Source organism: Macrosteles quadrilineatus, unplaced genomic scaffold (genome assembly GCF_028750875.1).
Source record: "Macrosteles quadrilineatus isolate MER2022 unplaced genomic scaffold, UCM_ALF_1.0 Scaffold_5__1_contigs__length_97177068, whole genome shotgun sequence".
Lineage (NCBI taxonomy): Eukaryota > Metazoa > Arthropoda > Insecta > Hemiptera > Cicadellidae > Macrosteles > Macrosteles quadrilineatus.
In genome coordinates, this window is record NW_026542598.1 from 36,801,538 (window position 1) to 36,829,533 (window position 27,996).

At 35.4% G+C, this 27,996-nt stretch overlaps 1 protein-coding gene and 1 non-coding gene across 2 annotated transcripts; one reads left to right on the top strand and one right to left on the bottom strand.

Moving 5' to 3' along the window:
- The first annotated feature begins 1,559 nt into the window (after positions 1–1,559).
- On the top strand, positions 1,560–23,472 carry LOC128994447 (osmotic avoidance abnormal protein 3-like). The gene is made up of 16 exons (XM_054419022.1): positions 1,560–1,631; positions 2,956–3,111; positions 3,806–4,091; positions 5,171–5,407; positions 5,954–6,093; positions 11,547–11,775; positions 12,710–12,888; positions 14,008–14,075; positions 14,571–14,615; positions 15,841–16,063; positions 17,865–18,025; positions 18,319–18,422; positions 20,456–20,553; positions 21,863–21,980; positions 22,495–22,647; positions 23,259–23,472. Exons 1-16 carry the CDS (start codon positions 1,560–1,562, stop codon positions 23,405–23,407), a joined length of 2,418 nt encoding a protein of 805 aa, XP_054274997.1. The 3' UTR covers positions 23,408–23,472.
- On the bottom strand, positions 11,341–11,412 carry Trnad-guc (transfer RNA aspartic acid (anticodon GUC)). The gene has a single exon. It is a non-coding gene; the product is annotated as a tRNA-Asp (tRNA).
- Positions 23,473–27,996: the final 4,524 nt, after the last annotated feature.

A 27,996-nucleotide genomic window follows, 5' to 3' on the forward strand; every position in this document is an offset into this window, starting at 1 on the left:
AACGATGTAATGGGCTTTTATAAACGTTTTTGATAAAGAAATAGGTTATCTTAGTCTGATACAAAACTATGATACCCCCAACGCAGCAAATCTGCAGACTAAGCTAATTTGCGTTTTCGAATAGATTTTTACTTAAATATTTCCAGAAACAAGTCACATTAACATTTTTTTTATTAGTTTTAACAAGTATTTAAGTTTGTCGTTGCGGGGAATGGGAAAAAGGGGGTTTGGTCAATTGTTAATAGGATAAAATAAACAAATTTGCCAAATTTAATGAAAATAAAACTACAGAAGTTTTACCCCATAAGAATAACATGAAAGTTTTAAATGTATAGTTTTTTAGATCTTATCCTTAAAATTTACAAAAATGATACAATGTATGAAATTGTTTATTTAAGCTCTACACGATGATGTAAATTAGGCATTTCCACTAAAGGTTAAAAACTTAAATATTTTTTTAAATGTCAAAAACACAGTTTGTTAACGGAGATATGAATCGGTCTACGTACAGTGACCTACATAACGCTTCACTCCTGATTTCAACAATCAAAATACTCCTACAAGAACCTATAAAAAATGTATACTATATAAAATTCCTAGCCAAACGAAAATCAAGGTAAACCCCCTATATAGCCGTACCTCATAAATATATCGTGAGAAACAAGACCTGTATTTTCTCTTTTGAATTATATATACCTTGTATTGACTTATAAGAACGGTTGCGTAGAAACTGATTGGGGATGGTCACAAACGGAAGTACTTAACCGCTGAAGCACTTTGACCTTTGGTGGAATTGTTTTGACATCGATCTACGACCTATCAATGTGAGTGCAAAATAACACAGCCACAACAATGTAAACGGTTGGTAATCATATGATTTGGTCATCGACCGATATGACGTCATTCGGTTCTCGTTTAAATTTGTTAAGTGGTTTACAGTGTCATTTTGTTGCGCCACAACAAATTGTAGTGGGATGATTCGTGAACTGTCACGGTTGGATAGAGTCTGTATTTGAACGTTTCGAAACAGTCTTCCTGTGTTTAAAAGTTCATCATTGCGAAGGATGGTTATTTTAATTTGAGGTTTTTTCCCTACGCTAAGTGTTTTGACTACACTACGTTTCGGAAAGGAGTTTTTCCGAACTCCTGGCAGATCTCTCCAGAACTCTTGGCAATCAACGACCAAAGGAATATAACTGTTGAAAATTTCATTAATCACCGTCACAGCAAATCTAGGCTACAGATTACGAATTTCGAGGGGCATTTTAAACAGAGATTTCTGAAAGAGTACAACGCAATTGATACTGGCGGGAGCGTCAACTTTCCCTCAATTCTTTCAGCTACAAAAACAAACGCACAACAGTGGTCGAAGTCGACTACACAGCGCCACAGCGGAAGAAGTACCTAATTAAAGAACATGATGTTTGTCATATTTTAACTAGCTCGCTTGGCCACGACGAGAGCTCGATAAGACCCTTAGCCTGTGTAATATATGAACAAAAAAAGCTCTACACTATTTATAGAATTATATTTTAGCAACTTTTTGTTACAGGAGCAGGATGGCAGAGACAGTGAAAGTCATCGTAAGATGTCGCCCAATGAACACGCGGGAAATGCAGCTCAAGTGCAAAGTAAGTCCAAAAGTAATTTAGAAATTCCTTAGTGTTTCTAAGACTTCAAATAAGTGATACTTTCCTACTGGTTAGGCTTTTACAAATAACCAAATTGTAACAAAACTTTGCGTCTTGATCAACCATAAAGGATAAGTTTCTTTCGAGGAGTGATCGAACCCACACAAAGGATGCTTCCCTAAAGTGACTCCAGTCACTAACTTGTTGTGTGAGCGACAATAGTGCTTCTAGGAACTGTCGATGATCGATGGTGTTCGCGATGTAATTGGGCCAGCGTGAGTCAGGATCGATCCCATGACGTCATCGATCCTGTGACGTAATGCTAGTTCCACCACTGGCCAGCTGTTATCAGATCTACAAGGTCAAGGGGGTTCGCGTGTGAAGTTTGCGTGAACACTTACCCTTGGCCTGTAACCTAATAAGTCGCGTAGATTACGCCTTGAACCCCCTGAATCACACCTATATTCAGTGGTGTGACTAAAATACGTTTTGTAATGTTTTCTTCAAAAATGTTCTTTTCACCACTTCGTACAGAAATTAGGCAAAGATATAGGATAGGTACTCCAAACAGATGATTGCAAATCAATGAATGAATTAAACATTCCCTAGCCCTACTTAAAGAGCAAGCGGAAAAAAAACAATCAGCTGATTTTTTTTATTGCTCTCGACTCGATCAGTTCTCCATGTGCCCACAGCGACCGCTAGTGTTTGTTTTTGTTTATGTTTTTTTTCATTATTGATCAGCTGTTATTTATTTTACACTGTTTACTGTTTAACTTTAACAAACAGTAACAATACAGTGAATACCGAATATAAATGTGCATAAGATAGTTTTTACTGTGTTTTTAGCTAGTACCATAGAACAAAATAATGAAATAAACACCATGGTCCATAGTGTTTATTTATTCTGTACTAGGGGTGTGATGTTTACCGCCAATGAACATAACCTCGAACTTGAATTTCTAATTAATTGTTACTGTTATGTAGGTTTGGTATAAACTGTTTGTTAGTTTCATTTCATATATTAAACAACGTTGAATAGCAAAATCTACTCTAGTTTTAAACGAATCAAAACTTTTTTACTCTAAATGGCACATCCCCCAATGCTGTAAAAACTTTACCGGTATTGCAACCTTTCCTATTTTTCCCATATAATTGGCCTTATTTATCATAGTTATTCTCACCGCTTGCCCATGGTAAGTGTTGATGACAATCTAATGGGAGAAAGTATGTGTCAGATTGCTGATAACTTACCGTTAATTATTTTTGTTACCTACAAATATTATTTCATAATTTCTATCCTTAATGCTGATGTTTCTCTCAGAACGTGGTGTTGATGGACTCAGAACGCTGCACTTGCTCCCTCATCAACCCCAACGACAGCTCGGCTCCTCCGAAGACCTTCACCTTCGATGGAGTCTACTACATTAACTCCACAACGGAGCAGATTTATAATGAGATAGCTTACCCACTAGTTGAGGTTGGCATTTTAGTACAGACCGTATTTGTATTTCTCGATTTTCTAATTCAATAGGTTAAAGAAAGAACATTTTTCAATAGTCAGCATGTAAAATTGATTTTTTTGTTCAAAATTACTCATAACTTTAAATCCATTCTGAATCTTGGGGAATGAATCTTCCTTGATAGTAAAGTTAGGTAATAGTATATGTCAAGAGTTCCAGGAGCGAGGTGAAGCCGAGGTCAGGAAATGAGCGAGGTTGAAAAGCAGGTTTTCCTGTGTGATCTGGTGAACTAGGTACCTATATATTTTGGTCAAATTTGTACCATTATGTCAAACTATGTTAGAAAACAGAAATGCTACACCAGTACCTATAAAATTTATATACTGAATGTCAGCTCTTCTTGGTTCATAGAATCTACAAGCGTTTGGAGTTTGGTCAAAACAACAACTAAATTGAACACACCCTCTGATCCCTTATTCATGTAGATTCTGAACTATTCATGCATGGCCTCCTCTAATAGGCCGACCAGTGCAGACTTGTATTAGAAAAGGCTGGGATATATCTCAAGTTGATAGTTTTATTAACACTTAACAACACCCAAACTCATTCGAATGTGTCTAACTCACTTTTGTAAATAACTAATTAATTGCATATCCACTGCTGTATGCAGTATTTGATTTGATACTCTTGTGAAAAAGTTAACTGTTCCAGGGTGTCCTGGAAGGATACAACAGCACCGTGTTCGCCTATGGACAAACAGGGTGTGGCAAAAGCTTCTCCATGCAGGGGGTGGAGGACCCACCCTCCCAGAGGGGCATCATCCCCCGAGCCTTCGAACACCTCTTTGAGTCGATGTCTCTCACGGAAAACGTCAAGTACCTGGTGCTGGCGTCGTATCTGGAAATTTACAACGAAGAGATCAGAGACCTTCTAGGAAATGATACTAGGAAGAGACTGGAGTTAAAAGAGAACTTTGATCGAGGCGTTTACGTCAATGGTAAATATAAATATAGGCCTAGTTTTAATTTGTTGCTTGTATTTTGCTGTTGTACATGTACCTCTAAATCAGGGTTGCCACCCGTCCCGATTCTGCCAGGACAGTCCCGATTTTAGTTCCTTATGCCCGTGTTTAAGCCTATGTTAATCCGGGAGGGAGGGAGGGCAATGTCCCAATTTTTTCCTGACCTAAGGTGGCAACCCTGCTCTAAATGGTAAATTATATGGGTTACTGGTGAAATTTAAAAAAAATGTTTGATTTTAAAGATAAATTTTCAATAGCACTTTTAAAGTAGTTTTATGTCCCCAATTTGAAAGGGGAAAAGTAAGTCTCTCATCGCTTTTCAGAGGGAGTATTAAAAGGTTCTTTTTGCTAAGCTACATCGCTGTTCAGCTCGATATTTTATTTTTCAGGATATATTAATTCTTTTCATTGTTATTTAGATACCTATCAGAGGTGAACATCCATTGATTTTAGTTGTTAATTTTGGGTTGTAACATAAACATTACTGTGGTGTTGTTTGAATGACTTTAAGTGCAGGACATTTTACACACAGAGAAATTTGCACACTAGAAAACACATGTTTATTTCATTATTTCCCAAATAGGTGGGTGATAGACTTAAACATTTGGGCTCCGAATTGCCGTCCCAACAATATCCCTTTAGCCGGGTTTTCCTAGACACGGAAGAGGAGGGCGGAGAGCGGTGAAGCGATTAACATGGTGTTCCACTCCGCTTCTAGGAAAACAGTAACATTAAATTACCTAAGACAGGAAGAGTCCGCTCTCTGCGTTCCTCTCTCCGTGCTCCGCTTCCGCGCCTAGGAAATACTGGCTTTAGCTAAATGCAATTGGCGGTTAGAGATGAACAGACTAGATCTCATTTAAATCAAGGTCCCATTTAAAGGATAGAAGGACTGTAACAGCATTATATCTCTATTGAGTATTTTAAAACAATAGATAACAGTTTAGAACTCAACAAAAATATAAATTTTGAAATTATGTGATTAAAATAAGGTAAGTACCTTAAATAACTCCTAAATTTCTTCAAATACAATGTTGATTTCTGTTTCATCTCAGAGCTATCCCATCATACTGTGGCGAGTGTGAGCGACTGTCAAGAGCTGATGGATCGCGGTTGGAGGAATCGTTCCACAGGAGCGACTCTCATGAACGCCGACAGTTCCCGCAGCCACTCTATATTCAGCATATCTGTAGAGATGATGCCGTTGAGCGAGTGTTTGGAAGTTAGTCCTATCCGGCGCGGAAAACTGAGTCTGGTTGACTTGGCGGGGAGCGAGCGGCAGGCCAAGACAGGTATTTTAATAATTTTGGGCCTCTGGCGCAGAAGTTAGAGTTTCATGAGGTAAAATTGTTGTATCAGTTTTCAAGCTATTGGCTAAAAGTTTTGATCCTACTTTACAGTGGTAATTCAGTAGCTAAGTTGAAACTCTCACTGTTTTAGAAAGATCCTATATGGTGTATTCTAATGTTCTGGTGTTACCTTAGAAAGAAATCCACTCAAGACCTAAGAGGTATTTTAAACATTTTTTCTACATCTATCAAAACATCAGTTTTGAAACTATTTTGTTATAGAATGTTATTTCAAGAAATTATTTAATATTAAAAATGCCAAATTGAAGTGATAATACCTAAATTATAAAGTATTTTAAAGGTTCTGGCAAAAACATCAGTATTTTTGTCTGGAAAAATTCATAAAAAAATTCTAAATACAAGTCATTGTTTCCCCTAAATTACACAAAAAATGTCAAGACAAATGATTGGACTGTGATCTATACAATCAATCTATGAATTGCACGTAATCTTTTAGTTTCCAAGTTTATCAGTTGATATTGATTGCAGGTGCCACCGGTGACAGACTGAAGGAAGCAACCAAGATCAACCTGTCCCTGTCAGCACTTGGCAATGTCATCTCTGCCCTAGTGGACGGCAAGGCTAAACACATACCCTACAGAGACTCAAAGCTGACACGCATGCTTCAGGTGAATTGTGAATAGTGAATAGACACAAGTGAATATGCTGCCCTTGATGATAATCAAAAGTGGTGGCCATATAAGCCTAGTAGACGTCTACCTATATTTTGAGTCTGAATAATATCATGAAGTTTGATTTAAATTTGAGCTTAAGTTTATATGTAGTTTAATACAAGGGATATTCAGATAGTAAGGAACGTTTACGGCTGACCAATAGGCCAATAGTTGGCACTGGTGGCGTACTTTACCTATTCAATGACTGTCCAGTTGTCACAGCGTTATGCTACCCGTTATCACAATATTCTGTACATTATTTCTAAAAAGTGTGCTACAACTGTAAATCCTGCAAGTCGTGGGATTAGGACTGTAGGACACAGAAATTTATCGTCAATGGTGTGAAGTGTACAGAAAAAGTAATAAATTAAAGTTCTGTCCCGAAATGGTAGAACTTAAGTTGAAGTCACAAATTTTGTTTTTGTATGACAATGCCCAATCTCACACGTCAAATCGTCTCATACATAGTCTACTTTAATTGTTCAATGGGAGATTTTCCCTCAACCACCCACCCTACAATCTATATACCTGGCTCCAATTGACTTTCACTTATTTGTTTACCAAAAAGAAGTCGTTGTTAGCAGCACAGATTTTTGAATAACGGCAAAGACCTCCAATCTTGTTTCACTGGGTGGCTGAGTACACAGGTGGCCAAATTCTTTAACTTAGGAATCTCATAGCTCATCCACCGATAATTATCCCAATTTGTTTGGCAGCTCTATGTAGAAAAGTAGTTTACTCCCGGAACAGCCCTTGTATATTCAACAAAACTGTGAAATACATTAATTTTTAAATAAATCCCTCTACACCAACATTTAGCATAGTGACGAAAGTTGTTTTGAAAAGCTGGTGTACCAGAGAAACGCTTAATAAAGATATTTTTATTTATTTATTTATAAAAATGATTCAGCCCACCCTACAGTCTAGGTCAAGCAATACCACTGATGGTAAGCAATAAGGTCAACAATCAGTTAATGTATTCTGAAGTGAACTAAAGTCATTAGTTCAAGTAACAATCAATAAATGACAAGTCCTCACTTCCTTAGTTTCAGACATCGGTTAATAATTAATCTTTACCAACTGGAGCTTAGTTTTAATGCAAATAAAAACCTTAAGATTGATTTCTGGATTGAACTAAGAACCTCATGTCCAGACCAGCTGGTCTATGAACTAGCTTTACACCAAAATTTACTTCTCTCTTTTAACATGCAGTGACTTTAGTCCTCTGTTTTATGTGTTTAAAAGTTCGCTGTTTTTCTACAGCCTACAAACTGCAAACTGCGAACTACAGCATATATACAAACTATAAACTTTAAAAGTGATGAATACTCTGCCGTAAAGTTAACATCTAATAAAGCATACACAGTTCTAGTTAGTTTGAATTTGAAGTCAGCATAGTTAAATTTTGTCACAAAATAGCCTCTGCTGTTATCATATAAGCTATGTACGATTTTCAGTTTTTCATGCCAAATTTTTAATTGTGCTCATTTGTTCGCTACTCCAACTTTGTTAACACCACAACTTTTGGATGCGATTGTAGAAAGACATCCTGTCTATATAGATAGTCGGGTAAATATAGGATATGACCTTAAAAAAATTGCAAGAAAACGTTTTATGGTTTTATTTTGTAGAGTTGGGTTTGCAGAATGACATACTAAAAGTTGCCAAAAATCGGTGCACGAGAAAACCACTAAAATCACAATTTAAAATGGCGGCTTTTTTCAACATTGGACAAATTAAAAAAACATATTTCACATGTATTTGTTATGCACATTTTTCGAGATATTGACTTGGGACCACCGCCTGTATTTATTGAGTGGTTAGTACTTCATTTTGATAGGGAACATGTTTTTGGCCGCCATCTTGGATCCGCCATATTGGACATAGATAATTTTTTTTCAATGTAATGATAGTGTTGTGACACATCATTACCAACTACATTTTTACACTGATTTCAATGCCGAAATCCGTTTTTAAATATCTTTATTCATTTAGAAGATATATACAAAAGAAAACTCTGCACCATACATTTCTTATGGACGTTTCGTAGTTTGATATATTTTTTTAAATTATTTTTCTTATATCTCCAGTTCTTATTAACGCTTGTAGTTCGTTCTAGGCTTAAAATATTCAGTAATGTAAGGGCTTTCATTTGAGCTCTTGATCATTAAAATCAGACGAGTTAAAGACCAGCTACAAACCTCAGAACAATATTAAATTTAACTTTTTATAAATATATTTTTATTAAAAGATTTATAACTCGGGTTGTTAATACGTCACCGAGTTCTTTCTGGTCTCAAATTACTCAGTAAATGTTTGGCTTTAATTTTATTGATCATTAAACAAAATCTGACAATTTTAAAATGAGTCATGGGCCATAATTTAACATTAAAGTGTATTTATTTTGAAATTTGTCTTTAGTTAAAGACATATATCCCCAATTCTAAATAACTCCCAAAACTCTTTATAGTCTTAAATAATTCGCCAAATTATTGACTTTTATTTTAGCTATGGATTACGTTCCGGGAGTTATTAGGGTTTGGGATATATGTCCTTAACTAAAGACAAATTTCAAAATAAATAAATTTTAATGTTAAATTAAGAACCATGACTCATTTTAAAATTGTCAGATTTTGTTTAGTGATTAATAAAATCAAAGCTAAACATTCACTGAGTAATTTGAGACCAGAAAGAACTTGGTGACGTATTAACGACCCGAGTTATAAATCTTTTAATAAAAATATATTTATAAAAAGTTAAATTTAATATTGTTCTGAGGTTTGTAGCTGGTCTTTAACTCGTCTGATTTTAATGATCAAGAGCTCAAATGAAAGCCCTTACATTACTGAATATTTTAAGCCTAGAACGAACTACAAGCGTTAATAAGAACTGGAGATATAAGAAAAATAATTTAAAAAAATATATCAAACTACGAAACGTCCATAAGAAATGTATGGTGCAGAGTTTTCTTTTGTATATATCTTCTAAATGAATAAAGATATTTAAAAACGGATTTCGGCATTGAAATCAGTGTAAAAATGTAGTTGGTAATGATGTGTCACAACACTATCATTACATTGAAAAAAAATTATCTATGTCCAATATGGCGGATCCAAGATGGCGGCCAAAAACATGTTCCCTATCAAAATGAAGTACTAACCACTCAATAAATACAGGCGGTGGTCCCAAGTCAATATCTCGAAAAATGTGCATAACAAATGCATGTGAAATATGTTTTTTTAATTTGTCCAATGTTGAAAAAAGCCGCCATTTTAAATTGTGATTTTAGTGGTTTTCTCGTGCACCGATTTTTGGCAACTTTTAGTATGTCATTCTGCAAACCCAACTCTACAAAATAAAACCATAAAACGTTTTCTTGCAATTTTTTTAACGGTCCCTATGTAAGTTTGTTTAGTTTGCCTGGACTAAGATTATTTGTAGCCAATTAAAAATACACCAGAATTCATTGTCCAACTTCTGGATATTGCTTTATATTAATTAAATTATTTTGTTACCTTACAATATCCTGTTTAGTGTTGGTAGATAACTACATGTTTCGTGGCGACTGCCACATCCTCAGGTTATCCTCTTCTTAGATTCGTCATCAATTTAAAACATAAAACACAGAACACACGTAAAAAAACACATTACATTTATTTTGGTACCGTCACGGTGCGTGCACGCGTTTGGTCGGGCCGGCGGCGACTGGCATTGCAGTGTCCAGTTCAGGGTCACGTGACGTGTCGATCAGCAGATTCCTGGTTTACTCTAATTATTGTGTCAAACAATGCGTTGGCCTGGGTATTTAATTTGTCATTTAAAAGGTTCTTGCCGACGGATTTTGCTGCTTTGTAAATTTCGAAATTTTCTAATGCTGTTATTCTGCTTCTGTTGTTGCTTCTATGGAGAAATTGTAAGTTTTCATCTATTGTAGAATAATTATGGTTGGTGTTAATTAAATGTTCAGCATAATTTGAAGTTTGAGTTACTTTGTTTTTATAGGCAGGTGTTCATTGAACCGTGTTTTGAAAGACCTCCTAGTTTGTCCAATGTAAAATTTTGTGCAGTCATTGCAGGCTATTTCATACACCCCGCATGTTTCGTATTTATTTTTTATTTGTGGCTTTTTGTTCAAAATGCTTTCCAGTTTGTTTGTGGTCTTGTAAGAAATTTTGTAATTTCTTTTCTTCAAAATGTTTGAAAATTTGTAGCATAATTAATTGATGGTTATCGTAACTGAGAGTAATATACCCTTTTTCCCTATTTGCATTTGGACGTATATTTTTCTTTCTGAAGTATTTTGTCGAGCAGTGTGGGGTCGTAGCCGTTGTCGGCTGGACACTGCAATGCCAGTCACCGCCGGCCCGACCAAACACGTGCACGCACCGTGACGGTACCAAAATAAATGTAATGTGTTTTTTTACGTTTGTTTTTATGTTTTATGTTTATGTTTTAAATTGATGACGAATCTGAGAAGAGGATAACCTGAGGATGTGGCAGTCGCCACGAAACATGTAGTTATCTACCAACACTAAACAGGATATTGTAAGGTAAAAAAATAATTTAATTAATAAAAATACACAGCTAAACGAGCCACTCACATAATGCACTACCGTATTGCCAAAATTCTATAATTTCTCAATAAGATTTCGATACTGATTCTATGATAGTTTATATGGCTTGAAAAGGATGCTGCAGTATCTACAGTAAAGTTGTTCATTCAGTTTTGTTTTGTGAAACAGTTGGCGTATTCAACCCAAAACTGGGATTTGGACGGGGATCGAGCTGGTCTAGTGATTAGAGCGCGGGACTTCGGTCCCTGAGGTCCCGGGTTCAAATACCGCCAAATTACCAATGGATTTTTATCTAAGTGATAATACTGATAATGCCACAACCGCTAAGTCTAGGCTGAAGTAATGTGAAAAACAATCCTGAACTCATGCCTAACGTCCGGAAAAAAATCTAGGATTAGGTAATTGACATCCACAATTCCGAGGATAGGATTCATATTTCCGGTTAATATTTCAGCTAATGGGATTTATTTAATGCCTTCAAAACCCTGACACAAAGTCATGACAGCAAAGTAAATAATGTTGCGTTCTCATGGGAAGGAGCTCCTAAATTCCCATTTGATCTCATAATGATCATGGCCATTGATCATTCAGAACAAGTATTTATTATCAACAAAACTGTCACAACTGGCTCTCCGGCCGGGAATCGAACCCGGGTCTCCCGCGTGACAGGCGGGGATACTGACCACTATACTACCGAAGACCATATATTTATGGTCATAAACTGACTACTAACAACTTTGTTCTAACATGAGACATGAGCGCCCCTCCCCCCATCATAATCAAAGGTAGGATGTACGTCTCAGTATCCAAAGTCAGTGACACTTCATTTTTCAGGACTCGTTGGGAGGAAACACCAAGACATTGATGGTGGCTTGTTTGTCTCCTGCGGATAACAACTATGACGAGACCTTATCTACACTGAGATATGCCAACCGAGCCAAGAACATCACCAACAAACCCCACATCAACGAGGACCCCAAGGACACCATGTTGCGAGAGTACCAGGAGGAGATTTACAAACTGAGGAATCTGCTGGAGAAGAACGCCTTTGTTGGATCTTCTGGTCAGTTCTTATAGAATAGGCCTAATTCAGCCCTAAGTAGTATGAGGATTAGAGAGGCTTTTTGTTAGGATTAGATATTGTTTGGTGTTACAAACTGCTAGGTTAATAACACTGTTTTTAAAATGTTTACAATAATAATAATATAAATTATTTATTTGAAAAAAACTGTCCTCAGTAGATCTTTCTTTACTTTCTTTACTTTCTTATGAAATGGCGACCATACTATGTAGGTATTTTAAGCCAAGTATGAATGGAGATGAGTGTAGGATGAGTGGCGCGATCTTGTAGTCTTGTTAGTGACTAAGGCCGACATTCCTTAGACACAGCTGTTAATTAATAGCCCAAACAGCTAATGGCAACTAAAGGGACCTACAGTTTATAGTGGAATCCGAACCACATTTTTCCTTGGTATATACGAATTGGTCTAATTATCAGGATAGTACTGCGGATAGTAGTAGTACTCACTAGTGCGGACGTTAATCCACACCAGGGAGTATCCCATCCACAGTGCATGCCTATAAATATCCACAATCCGTGACCTCCAAGTAGCTGGATTACAGGACGACGCCACCCGTGATCTACATAGGTACTGATTTACAGGATAGGACCTAACTCTAGCCATTTAACTAATATCAAATGGTCATAAAAACCTTTTGCTCAGAATTAGACAGGTATAATCTTTAGTAGATTATTTGCTCCACCTAATTCTGTTTTGTTGGACATTAAGAACTTTCCTAGATTTAAAAGAAACTTTTGATGAAATTCAACTATCTTAAAAGAAGTGTTGATTTCTTTCAGCGGCAAAGCTGTTGATAAATTATTTTCTAAAAATTGCGTCACAAATTTCATCACAGTATTAGGTCAAGTGTAGCAAGCCTGTATATCTCTTAAAAATGATCTTTGCAATTGAAAAAGTGACAATTTGATCTTTTAGCCATAGAAGATGAGGTTGTGAAAGCAGAAAAGGAAAAAGTCAAGTCAGAGTATGAGAAGGAGATGGCCTCTTTGAGAGAACAATATGAGGCAATGCAGCTGTCCAAGACTCAAGTGCAGAACGATCTTCAAACTCTCAAAGAGCAATACGAGAGAGACTTGGCCCGGATAAACTGTCAGGTATGACCTTGTGATTATTCTGAAGTATGAATGGTTGTATTTGAGTTTGCTAGTGTATTTCTCTTATTTTGTTGTGAATTTTACAGGAAGCAATTTACTTTTTGATTACAATACCATACGCCGTTTACAAAATTTAGATGGTTTTAGAGGGAAAAATCTATCCCCTCCTCTTGATCCCACCTTTAAACAATAGCTCAACAGCTCACAAGGTTTTCCAAAACTTCAATTAGCTGCAACATATATATATTAAGCAAAAAAGTAGTGGGGAACTTCCCCTCAAACTGCCAAAATTTTCTGAACGGACTATAGAAGAGCAGCAATAGTTATATATCTTTATATTGGGTAAACCTTTGAGCGCCAACAGCTATTATATCGAACTCAAGACTAACATATAAACTCCCACTTCTTCTACATGTGCAAATAAAAAAAACCAAAAAAAAAACCACTAAATCAGAGCACGACATGTACTGCAGTATGAGAGTAAATTTTAGTCCGACCACCAAAAAACCAAAAAAGGCACTTAATATGCTCGGAGTGGGTTTTCAAGGTTAACTGGATTATGGGGGAAAATATCATTGTGCTACAAACATTGACATTACTTCCGAATCGCCAGCTACATGAGACTTGCGCTCATCACAACTAATGGACGATAACACTTCAAGAATAGTAGAGCATTTCCATCCGATCTGCAAATTGCCTTCTTTGACTGGTCTGATGCTTGTACTTTTGGTCGGCCAGCGTTGCTAGTGTTATAGTGTTATTAGGGTTGATCTATGGCCAAGCAGTATACATGCATTGCCTTGTCTCTCCTGCCGGGAGACAGTACTACATATTGAGGGTTTGAGTCCCTGTTTCAATCAGGCGTGAAGTACATGAAGAGTTTATAAGGCAGAACCTGGTAAATGAGATTCACTTAAAATAAACGGTGTAATCTTATGAAAGTTGATATCAGTGTATTCTTTATGAAAACTATTTTCAGGTATTCCACTAATTTTATCCTTATTATAGTTTTAGTGTCCCCTGGCAAAGTGGAAATTCTTTATTCAATTAAAACCTTTAGATTAAACTATTGATTTGATGATGTATATAACAGATTAAAAAGTTATTATATTTTTTCAGTCTCAGAATAAACAGCATATGCTACCAAAAACACCAACCCAGAAGATAGTGGAGGAGGTACTGAATAGGTAAGTTTGTACTCTACAAGGATTCGCCTAGTTTTAGTAGTACAAGGATTCTCGCGGGTTTAAGTATAGGCCTAAAATATAAAATAAACCTCCGAAGAAAATTGGCTTTGCTGGACATACATTTTACAGTGTGCTACCTATGTTATTTGGTTTAAACACCAAAGGGTAAGTAGTTTAAAAGTATATAATTATGTTTGGTACAGTACAGTTGCCTGAAACTGTTTAGCTGATCCATGAGGATGGTTATTGAAAAAGTATGTTTAGTGCCAAAGTTTAAATATAGAAAGTAACAAAAGATAATTACACCATTATCTTGTCTTTACAGTAATATTTATTTGGATTTAGAAACAAGTTTAATTAACTGTAAAAATATTGTATCAAACAATATTCCTCTACTATCTCGGGGTGTCCAGCATTTTGTCATCTAGTATTACAAATAAATATGTCTGGACTATTATACCAAGTTCTATTATTGATGAATTTCGCTATTTTCAGTGAGACTGCAACATTAAATGCTGCACAACAAGAAATATTGAAAAGGTAAGTGACTATTTTTGTTACAATTTATAATTTGTTAACTTAACTGCCGTAATGCTACCGTACCTATTAATATTAATTAATAAAAAGGTTAAATACCTGTAGTACTTGTCAGTGATCCTGGAATTTAGGTCAGCGACCCAGGTTTCGAACCAAAAGTTTATTTTCAAGCTGATACCAAGTTTTAATAGTGGTTTATTTACCTTGTATTTTCGTCACAGCTCAAAATTGTTGTATAGAAGCTACAGCAACCATGCTAAGTGTTCTCCAGCCGGCTCCCGCGACGGTACAGTTAAATAAACACAGGCCTGTATTTCGTCCCCGAGAACATTTTTAAGTGTTAATATGTCCGTATGTGTTCGTGTTTGTGTTTATGTGTTTTTGACGACGTCCAAGCGACCGACTATGACAACAACAACTATGCTTTGATTCTCGACATGTCCTACGTGACCATGACGCAAACGGCGTTGAAACCATGGTTGTAGCTTCTATACAACAATTTTGAGCTGTGACGAAAATACAAGGTAAATAAACCACTATTAATATTTGTCTTACCAGCTCAGGGGCAAACCACAACAATGAGTGATACCAAGTTGAAAACGCATTCCAAACACCCAACTTGGTATCAGCTTGAAAATATAACCTTTAGGTTCGAAACCTGGGTCGCTGACCTAAATTCCAGGATCACTGACAAGTACTACAGGTATTTAACCTTTTTATTAGTAAATTACATGATCCAGAGGCTAAACATGTTATAATATTAACTATTTTCACACTATATACACAAAACATTAGAATATTTCACTGTCACTGACAGCGTTTTAAACTAAGGGAGAGTCCAAAAATCATAAGGACATAAAGAAAACTCTCTCCTCCTTAGTTGAAAATGGTGTCAGTGACAGTGAAATATGATAATGTTTTGTGTATATAGTGTAAAGTTTTTGTTTCCTGTGCCAGTAGTCTTTCCCTTTCAGGTAAGCCTGCTATCCTCTAAAAAATCCTAAAAACCTAGGCCCTTAAGATATTACACACTTAAAATATGGTAATTAGTTAGTTTTCCTCATGTAAAGCGTTTATATACTACTATTTTAAATGTTTTCTTTTTAACATTAACTGACCAAATAAGTAGTATAATATCTCCTTATCCAATCAAACCGATCAGAAATGTTCAGACTCTCATACAAAAACCATCCTTAAAAAATGAATGATACCTATATAAATTTTCCAGACTACAGAAACTGCAGGCCAGCATGGTCGGAGGGGAGAGAGCCAATGACAAGGAGTTGAAGGAGAAGCGTCTGCGCAAGAAGAGGCTCGCTGAGCGTAGACTGCAGGCGCTGGCGACAGTGTTGGCCCGAGTAGAGGACGAGGACAAGAGCGGACTGATGTTGGGAGTCTACGATGACATTCAGGAGGAGATGAAAACAGCCATCCGCAAACACAAGATGAAGGTACGTGGCTTTACTAAACCCTTTTATAGCTGAGCAACTGTGTGGTTAAGATTCTCGTCCAACCAAAAGGATGCTGTTTTGATGCCATGGAAAGACATAGCTTTCTCATGGTTCGAAACAGAACCCAGCTGTCCTTCGGGCAGATAAATTAATGTCTCCACCAGAAAACGTTGGAAACGACATATTTTGGGCAATTGAGATTTTTGAAGAATAACGATACAAATGACATTCTCTACTGCGTGGGATAACTTATTTGGCTTTTAAAAATACAATAGGTTGGTACAAGTGATTGAATTAACGGGAAACTGACTGTGTCGGCATAGGTGCGGCCAGAACATGTTTGTGGTTTCTGAAAATAACATTGGTCACTTGCAACGAGGCGACGTTGTTTGGCGGAGCTATTAAAATAATAATTGATAAATAAGCTGATCTTAACAAAGCTTTAATATCCATTCGGCACGCATCTTTCTTTCCCTTGTCTTCACTTTTCTTTTACCCTGATGTGTTCGTGGCATAGGAATTCAATCGCTGAACAAAAATTGCATGTATAGTTGAACCTCGTTTGTACGAACCTCGATAAAACGAATTCCTCGATAAGACAAATTTTTTTTAATCCCCTTGACACTTTCATATAGGTCAATGCTAAAAACACCTCTATACAACGTAGTAATTAAGTTAAAAACCTCCATAAGATGAATTTGTTTGTGACATGGGCTATGACTGATAAACCTCTATACAACGAATATTCTTAGCACAAAACCTCTACAAGACGAACGTGACCTCTATAAGACGAATTTATCATAATCTTAACCTCCATAGTACGTAGTTTTCAAAACAAACGGAAGCTTGTCTCAACATGAAACCCCCACCCATCCCTCCTCCTTCCTCAGTCATTGTTTGGAGAAACCTTGGAGCGAGGAGAAACCTCTATAAGAAGAATAACAGCAGCATTAAACCTCGATAAAACGACCCTCTTTATTAAGAATACCTCTATAGTACGAATTTTTCCCGTACCCCTTGAAATTCGTCTTATAGAGGTTCAACTGTACAATTTAGCAGCAACATGTGGAAATGCTGTCAACATCTTTTAAGTTCAAGAGGGAAATTACAACACAGGAGGGAGTTTGAAAGTGAGACTACTTGGAAATGTTTGGAGACTCTAACAAGCTGTGTGTGTTAACTGCAACCATTGAATATAGATTGATCTAGGTATTCTCAATTCCCATGTAAAATCTCTAAATTTGTAGTGAGTTTTAGAATAGACCCAATGAGTATGCTACTGATTTCTGTCAAATAAACAGAATAAACAGAATACCTAATGTGTTTACAGAGTGTATGCTCTGTTTGTATCTGTTTTTAGATTCCAAAAGTCATTATACAAACGACTCTGCCAGTGTAGAGGCTTAATAGAGGCCTTGCTCTGAATGTTTGCTGGGCCCAACACCACCTCTGGATCATAAAACATGTAGTAAAACATGTGTGTAAACGTAAACATGCTGTAAAACATAGAAAACTTATATAGTTTCATTAGTTTCTTGTATCAGGATTATAAGTGCACATGTTATACATTAAATTAATGAATTTAAACCATAATACCACCCTTAAACTCCTTAAAATTGTTATTTAAAAGTCACTGAAGACATTTAAAAATGTTGATATCAGGATCAATATCAGATCATTTTAATATTTTTTCTGTAGTCTTTCAAAACGTGTCATCTATCACCCAAGTGTCAAGATTATAATTTATAACTAAACTCATAACCAATAAGCTATATTTGAAAAGATTTTAATTTGTCAACAGCTGCGAGCTCTGGAGAGGGAAATAACAGACTTACAAAGTGAGTTTGAGAATGAGCGAACGGACTACTTGGAGACAATTCGCAAACAACAGAGGGAATGTCGCTTTTACCAGCAAGTCCTTGACAAAGTCCTTCCTACGCTTAAGAAGGACTGTAACTACAGGTAAGTAAATATTTTTTCATTGAAGGATGTTTTGTATGTTTAGAGTATCAGCGCTTGTTTGTGTGCCAACTACGCCAGGCCTTCCCAAAGTCAATAACAAAATATAGTTTTACGATTTTAGTTCATGTGGCTAATATTATTCACCAAACTGATATGTAAATATTTTGAGATGTTAAAGAGTCACCTCTATCTGAAATTGGGTGATGTCAAGAGATTGGAAAACTAACACTAAAAACCAGGCCATGGATATAATAATAAAAAATAATAAATTGTGTGTTTATTATTTTTCGTAGTAACCTAGAAAACATAAGGGCAGAAGCAGTTTGGAGTGAAGACGCTAAAACGTGGAACCTGCCTGATCTATCTACCATCCACACAAGACTACCCCCTGCTGCAGGTAACAGCTGGTCTATAATAGTATTAACAAACTAATTTAATACACATAATTCTTTATATAACAACACAGAGAAGTAAGGTACAGAGAAAACACCCTTATGGGACAACCGTGTGCTTTCAGCTCGAATATGTTGTGCTGGAAATATACTTGTGTCGAACAAGGAAGAGCTGGAACGGCGAGTACTGTGTGGAAATTACAATCACACAAGACACAGGGTCTTCCTCCACCATGAGCGCTGTAGTACATGAGGGCAAGGGCGAGGTGTTGGACTTTTCCTTAGACACCAATACTAGTGCTAGACACCTCACTAGTGTACCATGGAGTGTATCCTCTGTTCCTTACTTCTCTGTGATACACAATCATTTTTGAAATTATTTTCCATTTCTTGTTTCCTGCATCATTTACCAAAGTTTCATAATTATTCTTACAAATTACAACTTAAATTTAGACAAAACATCAATATGCTATTAGGTTTATTTTCAGATTTAATATTTCTCCCAAAAGAATCTGTTAAAACTAGGCTAGGTCAATAAAGGTGTTTCTGTGTTAAAATTGGAGGGGTTTTAATTAAATTTAAGTTTGAGTTCAACCTCTAGTTTAAAAAGATTATTTGTTATTGTTAATGAATAAAATACCTTAATTTTCTAACAAATCATTACTATTAAATTTGCTCTGTCTTTGTTAGGATCTTTTATTATGCCCATCTTGAAACAATCTCATTACAATAACTATGAGTACAGTAATAAGTTAAAAATATAAATTTTGACAAGTATTTTCTACACTTACAACATATAAGCACCGCAATACGAATATTACTGTCATATGCAGAATGCAAAGAAAAGCAGATTTTAACTTATTCATAAAACCTCAATTTAGGACCCCAGTGGGGTACACGACTGCCTTCTCAGACTGCCCCTGGACGCTTGGAGAACGATCCCATAGGAACTGCAGTCCCGGATCCGGCGGCCAAAAGTAGCTCAGCTGAGGTCAATGTCAAACCCATCATTGATGCTTGGAGAAAGGTCCGGCAGCATGAGCAAAGCATGTTTGTCGCCGCTTTCACGTGGGCTGAGTTTGCTATTTGTTTCTCAGAATCATCCTTCATTTCATCAAACTATCCAACTGTTGCTCTTTCCATCTGGTTACAATGTTATCTTGACTTAGAAATCCCATCTATTGACACTTCTAGATAAAATAATTTAGAGTGGCGAGCGAGATTCGCATGCACACAAGTATCCTTCTTCCACTACTCACAATTTTCAGGAGCTAGGTACTTTTTAAACTGTACACCCTAAGAGGAGAGGAAAAAGTTTGGGGCAGGGTGGTATTTCCCTAACAGCGGACACAGCGTTCCAAGAGACATATTCACCTCCCTCCTCCCTTCTTTGCGGGTAATTTTTCTCTTCCTTGTGCCCCCAACGAACCTAAAACCTCCCGCGCCCCTGGCGCGGGCCCATTTACTAAAGCAACCCTGGGACTTCATTCTGTAAATTCTTAAGCATATTACACACATTTTCTACATCAGAAGACTTGTTTCCATACAAATCTGTCAACTGACAATAGATTTCAAATGGAGTTTACCTCCTTCCCACAGGGATTTCACAGAACGCAAGTTATATTTTCATACTACAGTAGGAATGTTGATTTTCCTTCTCATAGTTTTCGGCTACCACAAGAATATTTCATGCGTAGAAGTGGGAATCTGCTAGAATAGTAGAGTATGATGTAAAGAGCACGGTATTGGTCGTAAATTTGATTTAGTCCGCTACGAGAGCTCAATGGAGATCTTCATTTACTGACAACCATTGTACAAGGTGTCAGGACTCGAGCCTATAGAAGGATGACAATTCGATAAGCCCTCCTAATTTTACTTTTGAGGATTGTTTTTCCTTTATTCATACTCAAAGAATCATCACTGACCATCCTGTTTATCAGCTGTTCCGCTCAACGATCACAGTCTTTGTCCAACATCCATATGTGTGTAGAAGCAAAGTTGTATTGTTGTTGTAAGCATGTGTGGTTGTTGCATGCAGGTGTTGCATGGAGTGGGGGCAGTGATAAGAGCGATAACACCAGTGATAAGACAAGCCCCCAGTCATCCCCTGAGGCAGACCCTCCTAACCCTTCTCAGGTACACTTGTAGAATCTTACCCTCAGTCCTAACTTAGTAGATGAAAAGACAATGCTACAATTTGAATTTGAGTAGTAGATTTCACTAACTTAAACACTTTAATCACAACTTTGCGTAAGACATTGTTTCTGTCCAGCAATTTTTACAATGAGCATAATGCACAGCACAGTTGAAAGTAGCATGATTTTTTCTATTTTTAGCTTGCAATGGTCATTCATTGGGGAATAACAACACTACATTAACTGTTGGAATAAAAACTTTTTCTATGCAAATACTGTTAGCATTAACTTACAAACTTTCCTCCGTTTTACAATTCATTATTTTCTCGCTTTGATTGGCGACATCCTTGGGCCAGGGTCTCTCCCTGCCACAAAGTCTCTTTGTGTCTGTGAGTGTGTTGTAAAAGCCTACTTTTGTTTCAGAGCATAAGTAGTTTGAGTGGAAAGCAAGAAAATAAATTGCAATTGAATATTAGGGTTTTCCTTAACTCTTTGCCTATTGGTTCACATTGATCTTTTTGTTTATTGTAATAACAAGTGAACTTGAACTGTGATTATACCCACAGCCATCCTTCTGGCTACTATCAATGTGTTTGATTAATGAACTGCTTTCTGTCATTTACCGTTACAAAATACGATGGCAACCAGACTTTAGCTATACCAACCAAAGTTGCAACTGATAATAGAAGATGTTGTATTACCACATTTTATTTTATAGTTACCACTGAGTTTTATTAAAAGTATGTTTAAAAATTCCTTTCCTTTAAAGGTAATTTTACATTTTTGGGATCAAGTGTAAGACTTTTATTTCACTCACAACACAATTACCGTTTTGCATCAAGCTTTTTCTTGTTGAAACATGCACAAATACCTTACTACTCTGCAAAGTACTATACTGCTGCCTGGATTTAACATGTTTCGATTGCTAACGCCTTCAGCGAAGATTTTAAATTGTAACGGTTACACATTAATATAAAATTTTGAAATTTAAATAAAATAGTTTTAAATATTTTTACTGCTACCCATTACACAATACACATACTAACTTATATCAAATAATTTTTTTCAGATATTTTATGAATCTTTAATAATATATTTTTGTAATAACTTTCAGCTAGGTTCAATAATTGAAGCCAAAAATATGTCTTGCTGCTAGAAAAACCAAATGATCTCATCAATAATGGTTGGAACTTGAAACTAGCAAAATAATATTAAATGGGAAAACTAGTTTTTTCTGTATGCATAAAAATCTGCAAAACATCTTGTTGTTTTGATTGCTAACTATATGTTGTTGTCTTTTTTTAATACAGAGACTACAAAAAAGCGATGAAGAGGATTTTGCTGGAAACTACTTCAAGCCAAAAAGAGCAACGGAACTCTTGATTAAATTCAAGGAGGAAGCAGGGAGGCCTGTCAATGGATGGAGAGGTAAAGTAGATAACATTTTAAAACTTATTTTTAAAGAGGTTGGCGGGCTCTTACCCTTCCGTTTGTCCATACACATGAGTCTTGGGCTTGTGCGTGGAATGTATCTAGCAAAGCAAAGGTGAGCCGGTACAGTACAAAAGTAAATTTTACTAATAAAAAGTAGCTGTAGGTACCAGGATTTGAGCCAACAACATGGTTGCCTTGTCCTCGAAGTCTGTGGCTCTACCGAATGAGCTACCGACTCACCAACCAACAACTCTTCCTGAAATTGATTTAATATCAGTTACACTTGCATAACAGGGTAATGAAGAGGTCCAAAAAGAAATTTCAGGAAGGAAAAAGCTTAATACACTATCTATAATTTACTAATTTAGATTATAGAAACTTCGCCATCGAAACACAGCTATCCGACCCTGTCTGACTTAGAAGACAACAAGATAATCTTTTGTGCGTACTACCGTGGAAGTCTAGAGTTTTCATTGATATATTTTATTATATTGTTTCATTGTTTCAGAGACAAGTTTCATCAAGCCAGTTCCAGGAGCCACAGTTCCCCCTCTGCCTGGAGGGGTCCCTGCTCCCCCCACGGGTCCACTAAACCCCCTACCTGGTCAGATGTTCCTCAACAGTTCCTGGGGTGCAGGCCAGATCACAAGTCCTTGGGCAGGTATGAAAAGCTGTGCTGTTTTAAATTGGGGTATCCCAAACTCGGAAGAAATTCATGTACCTCCTGTAAATGTAGGCCACAGGTTTGCATGTTTTGTGACAGTAAAGTTATCTTTATATACAAGGGTTTGTTTAGAAGGTAAGGGAACGTTTCCGTCCGACGCCGATAGACAAGCGCTAATATTACGATTTCTTACACAGGTTTCTCTCCTCAGAGTCCAGTCGTCGAAGTATCATTGTGCTGCCTGCAGTATTGAAGTTTAAAAAGTGGGCTGCAATTTAAAATCAATAGTAAAAAAGAAGTAAAACAGTAGTTTTATGTGAATCCCCCTGCATTATGACATACTCACAAACATCCGAACTTTCACATTTTGATATTAGTAGGATTTTTACTATAACAAAGTAAATTTAAAAAAAAATAGTCTCCTTGTATTATACACTGTGTTTCTAAACTAAATAAAACAGTGATTCAAGTACAACTTACTCTTATAAAATTAGTTCTACTTGTTTTTAATTTATTTCTTAAGATTTTTTGGTTTATTTTTACTTATATTTTTTTTTATTTGGTCCAAGAAACTGGATTTGAATTTCAATGGAAATGTTTGTTTACAGTTCAAAATTCCAAGAATGGAGGTTTCCGAACATCCCCGGAGTTGGTAAGAAGACCTCTCAAGCTTGAGGCTCTACCAGTTCCCTCCAAAAAGCCGGCTCCAGCTTCCCTCCAAAGAACTAGAGGGTTAAACACTCTGGATTCCATCTGATAGTTACCAACTATATTCTCATAATGTGCCTAAAGTTTTATACTAGTATCAGTACAAAAGTGATAAAGGTGGTTAAGTATTGTCTATTTTTATAAGAATACAATTAAGTATATTTTTGATGAAAATGGAGTAAGTATTTGAGTGAAATAACCATGCCAATTAGTAGCTATAACTTCTGGAATCACCTCTATATGTTTACGCCTAAAGCTGAATTAAAAAAGAACAACATCTCTATGCTTTTAATTGGTAAGAATATGACTTTAGTGCTTGACCACCGATTGAAATTATTTTTGTAACTATGGTTTTCAAAACCAAGTGGTTGTAGGGTGCAATACCAAGCACTGAAATAGTTATTTTACAGATCATATAACATAACCAGCTGCAGCGAGTGCTGTTAACAAGATTAAATAGTGAAAAGTATTAATCGTACGCATACATAAGATTGCTTGACATAGGTACATTTAATAAAATAATAACATTTTACAGTTATATGGTCTTTCTGGAATTGAGATGTACTTAGTCACGTAAAACATAAACATTATTTGGTTTGTATCTGTAAATTCTCAAAATCTTTATTTTTCTTTATTAAAAAGTAAAAAAATTTGACTCTAGATGACTCAATATGTCTCAATTTACCTTTACAGAATTTTTGGTTAGTTCCAGCCTGATGGACTTGTTATTTTCTTACATAAACCATTTGTTATAATAATTGATATCGGTGAGCGAGCTGGTCTAGTGATAGCGCAGGACTTCGGACCCAGAGGTTCAAGGCTCAAATCCTGCCATTCAACAATGGATTTTATCATTGACAGTCAAAGATTTTACCCATGTTATTACCACGTACCCCTCTAGGTCTAACATGAAATAATGTGTGAAAACAGTTCCGGGCTAGAGTCTAATGAAAAATCCCATCTGGATCCAGAATCAATCTCAACAACCTTATATTTGAAAGCAAACACTTTAACAACTCATCTACCCAGAAAGATTGTTGTTAAATAGAGATTTAATTTAATTTGGTTTTGGTAAATAAAAATATAACTTGTATAAGGCACCTTATACCCGAGCCCAAGTGATCTTTACTAAAATGTTAATTGTAACTAGTTAGAAATCCTTGATCAAATATGGAAGTGTTTTAATACTTTTGTACTACTGTGATCCCTAATATCATACAGAATTATTTTTAAATGTGAATGTTTGTTGGATTGTTACGTACCAACATGTATTTTCTTGATTGTTTATTTTGCTCACAACACCTTTTTCTACATGAAACACACTATGTGAAATAAATAAGCCCAATTAGAGTTATTTGATTCCTTACTGATTTTTCTTATAAGTTTCTTTACCTTGTTAAATAATTTGTAATTAATTTCCTATAATAGAAACAAATTAATTGATATTCAATTTTATATCTTCAGAAGCTATGACTTTTTTTGTACTAAAATAAAAATCTACTTTTGTAGGCCTATTTTGTTTTTGTGTAAGCGTATTGTCACTTTTATGAATATTATTGTACTCTAAATCCTATTTATTCAATTATTCCATCAAATTATTAAATTCAAAATTCATTACCTGGAAAATAAATGTAATGCATGTAATAATCCTCAGTAATACATAAAAATGTTTTTTTATCTATGTTCTATTAGCAGATAAGTTTGTAAAAATGTTGTTATTTCAGAAAACATTTAATTTCATTCCGCAATAATAATAAATACACACAATGTGTTATGCAAAATAAACTTTCGCTTCATTATGAAATGCAAACATGGTCAGTGCTCTGTAATGTAATATTATTTCATTTGTTGAGTAAAGCAGTACCGGTAGCATGTGATGATTCTAAAAACTAAAACGTTGTTGTGGGTGCTCATGTTTATTTGTATGACTTCTCGAATAAAAATTATGTTTATTTTCATTTGTGTCAACTATTTTAGCCTTTAAAATATTTTCAGACGAGAAAACATTGAATGTTGGTTAAAAACACACTCAATTGGCTGTCTTCAATAATTTAACCCTTCCAGAACTATAATGGGATATATCTGCTAGCATTTTGTGCATAGCAGAAGGGGCTGGGACGGTAGGCTTACCTTTTTGGGCTAAAACAAAAAGCCCTTTTTGGTTGGTTGATTGGCGGAATATCTGCCAATACTACAGCTATTGTTATAGTTGATTGTCTATAGCCTCATTAATCTTCATAAAAAAAAACATCCATTTATTCAATTATATCTTCAACGATGTACTTGGAGGGTTTTTCTAGAAGAATAAGAAATTTCATTTATAAAAAATTGTTTATGCAAAAAAGTGCTTAATAAAAAAAGTAAACAAAAATATTTAGTACTAAAGTGCTGGGTAGGTTAACTATTTACAACATTCTTTAAATTATAGATGTAAACTAGATATTTTTTAGTTTTTATTTAAATAAAATAATTTTGCTGTCTGTATACATACTATAGGCCATCTGGGAAGGGTTAAATTACAAATGTGACAAATCCAATGCAACAGAGTAGGTTGATGTGAAAAGCTAAATGAAGTTTAAAAGCTGACAACTTCTTGATAAAAAGAAAAAGCGTCTATACAAATTACAAACATTTAGATATAAAGTTATTTGCGAAGTAAATTGGGACAATTAATCAAAGTTGACTTTCAACAAAGTTTAGACAAGTTTTTAACATGATCATAACTGGCTCTGCACCTGCTGTAAAACATGTTTGATAGATGTTTATGCCAAAGAAAATTACCACACCATGTTACGCTAGTAGGCCTAACTTCTTACCTTAAAAACCTGTTAAAGTTGATGCTTTGTATTGCTTTATGTAATGATAGAACTACGTAATTTGGAACAGAGATTTGCTAAAATAGATATACTGTATCTGTAAACCGTTTTTGTTCTCATTTAAGAGTCATTAGAGGCTATCGGCAATCTTGAATTAATTTCAAACAGCTGCTAAAAAGTTATTTATCTTCCCAATATATTTTTTCAAATAACAAAGTGATTGTAATTAAAAATCTAGGGCAATGTGGGATTAGAAATTGTCCCTGTAGTTTTGTAATTGTGTTAAGTGAGTTAAAAAGTCTAGGCTCCATACCAAGTTAAAAGTTACTCATGGGCAATCGTAACATCTCAACATTAAGGCACAGTGAACCTTATACCAAAGATGTTTGAAATTTTGATTACAATTATTTCACAGTGCACAATGTTTTGTGTTGATTAAAATTTGTTCACTTGCACATTTTGTTGGCAATTTATTATATATTAGAAAAATGCAATCTTCACACAATATACAACAAGCAGTAGTACAAGTCTTATACGAGATGGCGGCATTTTAGTTAAATGTTTCAATGCATCATGACTGATTCAATTTAGTTCTCATTACCTCTTCTGCGTTGTTTACTAATCAAACATGGAGGTTTATGTAAACAGCCACATCGTGGTTATTGATCTTCTATTGGACATTGAGTGTAACTATTTGTATTTGAACTTGCATTTGAGTTGTCTGTGTGTTTGACGTTTGTCATACAAGTGGTTAATTGATAAACAGTAAATATTGAATTGGTTCTATAACTTTTTACTTAAATAAGGTAAATGTTTTCTTCAAAGAAAAGTGTTTATTATTTTTTTTTGTAGGTATTTGTATTTAATATATTACTTACTTTTACTTTATCCCCTATAAATTGTACATGGAGATGGTATTGTTTTTATCAAAATAATCGAGTTGGAGTTTTGAGTGGGAATATCCGTTTTTGGTCATCCTGAACCCAATTTTTTTTAAAGTGGTGCTTGTGTGTATTTAAGTGAGACAAGTGCTATAGACACACACCTATATACACCTATATGGGCTATATACACCTGTGGAATTTGGAACATACACTAATCCATGGTATCGCTTGTTGATCTTTTGATTTTTTCAAATTTTGATTTTTCAATGGCGATTTTCCCATTTAAAGCTCATCGAATAACGATTTTTTTTTACAAAAAACGGCTAGAATGATTTTAAAAACATTTTGTATTTTATGGACCTAACTCGAACAAATTTGATGGTATATTTAATTAGTTTTTTCTAATTATAGACACCAGACAGTCTACTAACACTAATAAGTAAAATATTTTTAAATACCTAATAGAGTAGTTAGCTATTTTGAGATTGCTCCACACACGTAGTTTGTGTGTAAAGTCCATTTACTGTCTGATAGAACTGTCCATGACCAGACCGACCCAAGTGTCACTGACAGACAAATGGATCGACTACATAATAAATGACTTAAGTTGGCAGACAGCGTTGAGTTGAGAACTAAATGTGGCTCACTCGATGTGTCTAGCAGTTATTTTGTTAAAACAGGCTTTTTATTAAAGACTATTAGTTATTACCATCAACTCATTTGTAAAATGACAGTGTTGTTATTTTGATAACATTAGTTTGTAAACAATCAAGTAGATAAGGCTTTTCCATAACATTCTCCTGAAAATTAACAGCTAACAAAAGCTTGGTGTTTGGTGTATCCCTTGACGGCAACCAAAATGGATTTGTTTGTTAACAAATATTGTTACAGTTGTTGTTATGACTGATCGGGCATGATGTTTATCCACGATCGCTCTT